Raw genomic sequence first — 8,404 nt, 5'->3', positions numbered from 1 at the left:
TCAGCAGTGTTTAACGGGATATTTGAGTAAGTTTAAACATGTGCTACCACTGCCTGGCTCTCTTGGTCCTTGGCATGCGCTGAATAGTGCTGTGGGCAGAGCGGTGGCAGGTCGTCTCTTTGCACCAGCTAGGAGAGGCTGTCAGCTTCGGATCGCAGAGCCGTCAGGTCTCAGCCTGGCCCTTGGAGCCCGGCCTTACCCCGGTTTGCTGGCTGCTGGTCAGAGGCACGTGTGCCTGGGTATGTGGGAATCGCCCCGTCCCTCTCACCTCATGAAATACAGATTGAGGTTGTGTTGCAAAAGCCGGAGGAGAGCAGGAGGTTGTGGGCAGAGGAAAGAGGAGGCAGGATTTGGGGGGTTGTTCTGTGTTTGATTTGCTCTAATTTGCAGGCTGTGAGTCTCCCCAAAGTAAGATTTGCCTCCCCTTGAACAGAGACAGTCTCTTGCCTGTTCGTGACCCTGTGCATAATCCAAATTTCACTTAATTATGTGTTTGTTATTTCGGGATTCCAGAACCGGAATCTCGTCACCAATGCAAACTGCGATCAAGTAACCCTGGTAAAAACTGCCCGGGCTGCCCTTCCTGGGGGCTGCAGTGTCTTTTTTTTTTGTGCAGGGACTGTCATAGTTTTCTCAGTAACTCCCCGCTGCTGACGACAGCCTCGCAGGTGAGGCAGCGCTGCAGAGCACGTATGACCTCCTTCCCCTACCAAACCAGCTCCTGCTCCCTGTGATGAGCCCAGTTGGTCCTGTGTGGGCTTTGGCTGTGAGGCTGGCAGGCTGCCAGGCTTCCTCCGTGGTGCCCAGCCGTGGGGAGTACCGAGCTGGACATCGGACAGGGTCCCTGGAGAGCTGGCCGTGTGCTGCTGGGCTGGGAGAGAGGGATGGCGGAGCAGGCAGGGCTTCGCTGACCATTTCACGGGGATGGGATGGGACTGGCTGGAGCAGAGCTGCTTCTGGTCTTGCAGCAACAAGAAGCTCCAGCAACAAGAGAAACGGCCCTCAGGACAGCCAAGCACAAGGGCTCTGCCTCCCTCCCTGGGAACATGGGCCGTGGCCAGGGCTGCAGAAAGGAAGATGAAAGGTGATATAAAAGCATTTCTGGTCTCTACAGCACATCGCAAGCTGCAGCAGGCTGCTTTCAATTCCAGTGTCTCAAAACATATCTTTAATTAATAATTAGATGCAGCTCCCATCTTGTTAACATCATGAACCAGTGGCCTCGCTGTGGCTGTGAGACAGGAGTGAGCGTTAAAGCTGGCCGTCGTCTGGTGTTGGACAAGTCACAGAAGTCTTGGTGGTGGGAAGGATCTTGTGCTTTGCTGGAGTACACTCCGTTCTCCTTGGCTGTATCGGGAGCTCAGGGCCATTAATCTCCCTGGGTGACCCACCTATCTCTGCAGAGAGGTGGCCGTGCTGTCACTGCTGCATGAAAGGGAGGAGAGAGCCCCTGGGTGCTTAAAGCCAGCAGAGCGGCAACACATAAAGGTTGTCCTTTGGCGTCCAGCTGTGACCCAGGTGCTCCTGCTGAGCAGTGGCATCGGGCTGCAGGGAGGATGATGAAGCAGAGTTATATGAAAGAGGCTGAAGGATGTGCTTGGGGAATTAGATTAGACTTTTAGTAAAACAAACAAACAAAAAAGCAAAAAGCTTGAAGGAAAAAGGAGGCATGGTGGGTGCAGCTTGATACAAGTGCTGGGTCGGGGTGGAAGCAGCTTGGAGCTGAGCAGAGGTGAGGCAGAGGGAGCCATGGCAGTTGGGCTTGATGGAAAGAACATTCCAGGGGCTGGACTGGGCTTTAGATGATGGAGGAACAGCTCTCTAAGTCTCCACTGCACCCCTGAAAGTGTCCCCTAGGCTTCCCATGCCTCGGTTTCCCACTGTGCAGCACCTTGTCTGTGGAAGTCTTGTGCTGTCAAGTTCGATGCAGGTCCCCAGGGCACTCCTGGAGCAAGGCTTCAGCTTGATGTGGGCACTGTTCAGGGGGTGCTTGTGAAGAGCCCCATGGCTGTATGCACCAGTGGGTTCCTCAGTTCCTGAGCAGTGAGGGAGCCTCTCGCAAGCCCTTATGAATCAGGTATAATTCTGGCACATTGTGACAAGCACTTTTTCTCTCCTTCTTCCTTGTGGGGTTAGACCTGTGGTTAGGATCAAGTAGCACTGACAGCCAGCCAGGTGTTACACCAGTGACATGTTTTAGCTGGAATACCAAAATTGATTTGATCTCTTGGCTTGTCCTGTGTAGTGAGCAAGCCTACAGCTGGGCCATAGCCCAAGCCCCAGTGGCCTGGCGGGCAGAGAGCGGTCTCCTCTGCTCCGTGCAGCCAGAGGTGCCTGCGGGACTCAGGGATTTTCCCTGGAAGAGTTTGCTTTTCCTGGCAGCAAAAAGGTTTGATTCATTAAAGCATCTCACCACGGCAGAGCTGGTGCCACCAACTGTGATGGGGTTCAAGCACACTTGGGAGTACTGGGAAAGATGATGCATGTCCGTGAAGGCTCTGCTTTCTCAGAAGAGGTTTTCTGTGGACCCTTTGCCACCTGGTTTGTCCTGGATCCCTGTGTGCAAGGCAGAGCAAACAGAGCGAGTCCCTGCCCTGCCCCAAGCAGAAGGCAGTCTAGCAAATGCTCAGAGGAGGGCAGTTAATTAGTCATATTTCAGCACATTTCATTTTTAAGGGCCTTGATTGTGGCATGGAATTGTGGATCTGTCGCCAAGTTTGGGCTTCAAATGAATAAATAAATGATAAACGATCGTTTGGCAGCAGCGAACCTGCTGCACTCTCTTTACATGTTGATGTGGTTTCCCGTCTCCATCTGTTCCCTCCCTCCAGCTCTCCCTGGCGGGCTGGCTCTCCAGCCCCCCTCGCCTGGCTGATGGCAGCCCCAGCCGTGCTGAACGGGATGCGCTTGCTCCAACCGGAGACGCGGGCTCTGCTACCTCGGTCGACAAAGCGGGAATTGAAGAACAGCCCCTAAACATGAAAACATGGTTTTTGCTCTGGTGGTCCCAGGAGAGCAGGCTGAGGCCGTACCGGTGCTTTCTCCATGCGCTGGGGAAGAAGCGCTGAGGAGGACCGTCCTTGCTTCCTCCAAACCCGTCTGCAGAGATGGGATGCAGGAGAATGGGGAAAGGAGATCACTAAAAGCGGAGAGGGGAATGGAAATACAGGACAGTGAATGGAGAAGTGTTGCTGCTGGGGTGGGATGACAGGTATCGCAAAAGGCGTTAAAACCCCGTCAAGAGAGATCGGGCTGTGCAGTTTGCCTGCTCTCTGCTCTCCTTTCCCCAGCCTGTTTTCTCTCCAGAGTCACTGTCGTGTACTGGTTTTGCCTTCAGTAGGAGTGGTTTGTGGCGAGGTTAGTTAGTCCCTGCTCCTCTCGAGTGAGTCACTGATCAACTGACACAGATATTTCTGAAGATGTTGGCTATTTGGAGAAACGCTCGTCATGTGTGTGATCCAGAGCGTGTTCCTTGAGGAAGAATTTGTGCAGAATATGCGCTGTATTAAAAATGGCTCAGAAGGTATTTACTGGTATCAGTGCTAGAAATGTTACTACCAGTAAGAAATGCTGTGACATCGGTCACCTGCATCACACGCGTTGGTTTTGCTTGTTTACTGGATGACTTCTTCTTACACAGGGACGTTTTGAGGTGGCATCAAGTGAGTGCATGGCTGAAAGACAGCACATTTAAAACACTTCCAGGCAGTCCTTCTGCAAACAAAATTACCCTTGCAAATGTGATTGGGAATAGTGGCCAAAAAGCATCACAGATGTTGAGTAAAAGGCACTACTATCAGAATTAATGCATTTTTTGCAAGCTGGTGTTTGACAGCGCTTTTCTCCCATCTCTGCCAGCCTTTGCCTTTGGGTTTGTGTTATTCTGCAGGAGGAGGAGAATGTGGAGAATGTCTTTGGGTCTTTTCTTTCCCCTCCCTTACACCTGACATCAGATTCTCAAATTGCTGCATTCTTCACTCACAAGAGAAGAATTTACATTTTTCTTGGCACTTGGCTTCAGCAAACGGCCATGTGGCATTTTACTTTTCAGCAGTTCCTTGAAGAGCTCCATTGTGGCTGATGAATAGAGAAACTTTGTCACAAACTAAACCACCCTTCCCTCCCCTTCATCTAGACTGCTGCTTACTCAGGGAGCTCAGGCGGGCTTTGATGACAGAAGCCCAAAAGTGCTGAGTAAGCAGAGGAGGAATTGCAATCACTCTGAAGACGCCTCATTTTCTTGCAGAATTCTTGTCTTCTGCTCGGTGTGTACGAGCAGATTCTGGGCAGGGTGCCACGCTCTGCCTGAATTGCAGCAGGGATGAAGGGAAGGCTGTGCGTCCCTGCCCTCGCTGGGTGTCTCAGTTCAGATGTAAATGTGGCACTGATGCTCGGCACACGGGCAGTCAGAGTGGAGGTGGGGAGGGAGGAGGCTGGTGTAGGAAGCCTGCACAGAGGTAGGTCACTGAGAAGCATGTTTTGGCCTTGCAGCAGGGTCAGCCTCGAGCTGTGGAATTAGGTGAACCTGAAGCTGACAAGCCGTAGTGTGGATGGTGGGACAGTCACCTTCGGTCATCAGGTCTTTCGCTGACGTTTCAACACAACAGGATTAAGCAATACCTCAATGGTGGACAGTCCTGTGGGACTCTGAGGAGAATGTCCCTTGCCCTCTGCCCTGCAGTTTCTGGGTGGTATTTTGTTTCTGATTAATTAATATGTTTTTCCTCTCTCCCTTTTTCTTTGTTTCTAGACAAATGACGCTGCAGGAAATACCTGGAACTGGCTTTACTTCATCCCTCTTATCATCATTGGCTCTTTCTTCATGCTCAACTTGGTGCTGGGCGTCTTATCAGGGTAAGACAGGAATGACTTGTCTCCACCTGATTACGAAAAGGGAAGATGTGTTGTTTTAGCACTGTGGGTAGATGTGGGTGAGAGAGATGTTGATGTGACACACCACACTGTGTACTGTCCCCCCGCACACATTTCCTACCGTGCCTTGCCTTGCAGTGGGGTGTTTCTGTAAGTCTAGAGAGCTATAGGGTGGGGGATAGGCTGGTGAAAAAACCATTAATTGAGACGATTCTGAACCTAGACCCAAAAGTTAAGTGAACTCCTTGTAATTCTCCTGACTTGGGCTTGTGCAGCCAACACTTACTCCTGTGTTGTCTTGAAAATCCAGGAGAAACCCACAGCTGCCAGTGTAAATACTTCAGTGCTGGACCTGGACGTCAGTGTTCATAATCCATCTGATGTAACTGTGCAGCTGGAGGAAGGGGAAGCTCAAGGAAAAGACAATCAAAAGATCTCAGGCTCTTGTTGTGTTGTTGAGGGTTTGGTCTTGGTGGTGTTTTGGTTTTGTTTTTAAATCTCTGGCTGTTTAAGCCAATGTCTGGATTTTGGGGACACACTGGTCTCTTGATGTTCAAATCCCAAGGGTCAGTTAAGGATTTGGTGTTTATTGCATATGAGTTTTGGGTTTGGGCCATTGCAGAGATCAAGCTGCCAAGCTTGAAGCCTAGCTGGAACATGCCCAGTGTCTGTGGAAATTTGATCTGGAGTTAACAACGTGACTCATCTTAATGGTTTACAAGCTCTTAGACTTTGGCACCTCATTGTGCACACAGTTTCTTCTTAGCTCGCCCGGATGATCTAGGTTTTATAGCTCTATAAAGACCTAGATTTATTTCTAAATAAATTCTCCTGCTCTTGGCAGCACAGGAAGAGAGAAAAGAGTTAATGATGTTGGGTAGTAAAAGGCTTTAGTGCTGCACCTTTGCTCTTTAAGTTATTTGAGAAGGAAAAATGTTTGCCAAAGAACAGATTCATGCTCAGTTCTATTATTTTGTTAAGGATCCTCATCCTCAAAGCATGTACTGGGGGCAGGAGCAGGGCGGCAGCAGTACGGTTTCGCTTGAGGCCTGGAAGACGAGCTCCTATGAGAGAATGTCATGAGGGAGGTGGTGTCATGCTCCTTCATGTCCAGGAATAACGGTCACGATCAATAACTGATCACAGCCATTCATTGGACAGCCTGTTCTATCAGAGGCTTTGTAAAGGAGAGCTTTGTGACCATACTTAGATCCAGGGCTGAGCGTGGTGCATTAGGCAGTTCATCTTCCTCGCTCCGCAGTGGGGTCAGCCCATGTTGGCTGAAACGATACTTGTGATTTAAAAGAAAACTCAGAAGCCTGCAGGCTCCTGCTGCTTTGTGCTGGATTCAAAGGTGTTTGGTGACCAAAAGACAGAGACCCCTGTCTGGGTCTGCTGAAAGACTTTCATCACTTGGGGCAAAATATGAATATCATAAAAATGTGTATCTTTTAGTAAAAATGCAGCTCTGCATCCGATCGCCCTTCGTTAGGAGGACAATATCTTCACAGAAGGAAGCACTTAAATTCTGGATTGCAGAGCGGTTTGGCATCCTTGGCTGCATTAATTCCTGGGGAGAGGCTGAAGAGAATGAACACCATAGCAAAGGTGTTGACCACCCTGCTCAGCAGGCTGCTGGTGGGCTGGCAGCTGTTGAGCAATGAAGGCAAATTGTATATCTGAATGCATTGGTGGTGGAAAGACCAGAGGCGGAAGGCAGAGGCTGCTGTTATATTCTCTAGGTAAAAGCCTCAGACAGCACTGTAGAAAAAACGAAGAAATTTCTGCTGGAGGTTTTTTCTTTCCGTGCGTTTCTGCTCAGAGGAAGGGTCATTGACAAATGTGTGGTGACTTCCACAGGGTCCAGTTTCAGTCAAGGATGTTTCATCATACGTGTGCCAGTGTCAGCTATCGGCTCCGGCAGAGGAGGCTCTCAGCCATATCCTGCATTCCTGTTTCAGTAAAAGAAAGTGGATTTGGAGTGTAGGGGCTCTACAAATAACCCATGAACAGGGTTAGCTCACCAGCCACTGAACTGTTCCTTATTTTTGTGTTCTAGCACCTCAGAGCCTTTACTATTACCCTTGCTGTGTGCTGGGGGTGACACAGTGCTCTGCTCTCTGCAGTGCTCTGCTCTCCTTCTCCGCGGAGAGGGTGGAAAGAGAGGGTATAATTCCCCCCAGAAACAACTGCAAACCTGAAGTGAGGTCACTGGTTGTCTAGGCTTGTGCACGATCTTCATTACTGTTCTCTTTCCCAAAACCCCTCCTGGTCAGGCAGTATTTTATCTTCCGATACTTTGCCACATACATCATCAGCATTAGGGGGTTAAGCTTCAGCGTGTCACGGACATACTTGGGAAGCCACATAAAAAGCTTTTACCTGAGTCTGTTTTTATTGCAGTTAGTTTCGAGCTCATTCCTCTCACGTTTGCGTTCCTCGGTAGGCAATAAGGAAGCTACAAATTTCTGAAGTAGGTGTGCAGGTGCTGTCGCAGGTTATGGCAATATAAATAATCTGAAATGACAACAAGTTATGGAGCTTCCTACTGATGCTAGATTATACCGAGTCTTGCCATAACTCTTCATGGAATTTTCTATCTTTCTGCAGTTATTTGTGAACCCGTATCACTGCTGGGCAGATCCCAAGTAGGAGTGGGCTTAGCTCCTGGGTTGATCTATTTGAGCAGTGTAGATAGATTGACATGGTTAGGATCTCCAGCTTCATCTGTTAGGAAGATGTGGAAGCACTTGCATTGCAAATGCCACAGAAGATATGATACACATTTTATAATAAAGAGCAAACAGCCTTTCCCCTCTGCTGATTCTTCTGAAATTAGAATAAAAGCAAAGACAGGGAAGTGTCAGGGAGATGTGGAAATCTGTAAGCGTTGGTCAAAAACTTGGAATAAAAATAACCCACAACCTTGGGCCACAGTTGGTACGACAAAAACCTCTGAACACCTGGCTAAAGATGTGATTAAAAGCATGTTGACTCCTTAATTCAGATTAAATGAGACTCTGCCCGCTGTATGGTGTGTTCTCCTCATGCGTGCTGATCAAAGAGCTGCCAGTGCTTGGTAATCAGTTAATATTTAAAAACCCTCCCCAAACGGCATGCTCTGCCTTCTGTCCCCCTCCTGATGGAAGATCCGGGGTTTGGCTGCCAGCAGAGCTCGGCTCTGCTTGTGCCACCAAATATGCAATTTCCCCAATGATCCCGGGACGTGGGGGGTGGAGTTGGTGCAAACACCTTATTTCTGACGGTGCAGCAGGGATGGTGGCAAACAGGGGATGTTGCCTTTACAAGAGGTGGATGCTGCAGTGGATGGTGTGCCCCACCTGCTCACCGCAGTGCTAAGGGTGGGTCTTTGACTGGGGAGGTGGGTAGCAGGTCCCCCTTGCCAGGTTCACATCACCAGGAAAGACAGACCGTGCTGTTCTCTGGCTGTGAGTGTGGCAGGCTTTAGAGCTTTCCTGGAGTACTGCAGTGGTAGACAAGTGATCTGCAACTGAAACAGCTCCTTAGATCC

General features: G+C 49.6%; 1 protein-coding gene across 1 annotated transcript in view; it reads left to right on the top strand.

Annotated features, from left to right (window-relative positions):
• The window catches only part of LOC104489309 (voltage-dependent N-type calcium channel subunit alpha-1B-like), a gene marked incomplete at both ends in the record, with an annotated part of 135,088 nt that overhangs the window by 113,233 nt on the left and 13,451 nt on the right, over nt 1-8,404 (top strand). The window contains one exon of the mRNA XM_010131455.1: nt 4,751-4,854. Coding sequence (XP_010129757.1) covers nt 4,751-4,854 — 104 coding nt within the window. The remainder of the gene's footprint in view (nt 1-4,750; nt 4,855-8,404) is intronic.

The sequence above is a fragment of the Buceros rhinoceros genome, unplaced genomic scaffold, assembly GCF_000710305.1.
Source record: "Buceros rhinoceros silvestris isolate BGI_N320 unplaced genomic scaffold, ASM71030v1 scaffold5862, whole genome shotgun sequence".
Lineage (NCBI taxonomy): Eukaryota > Metazoa > Chordata > Aves > Bucerotiformes > Bucerotidae > Buceros > Buceros rhinoceros.
This window is presented reverse-complemented; position numbering and strand designations above follow the sequence as displayed.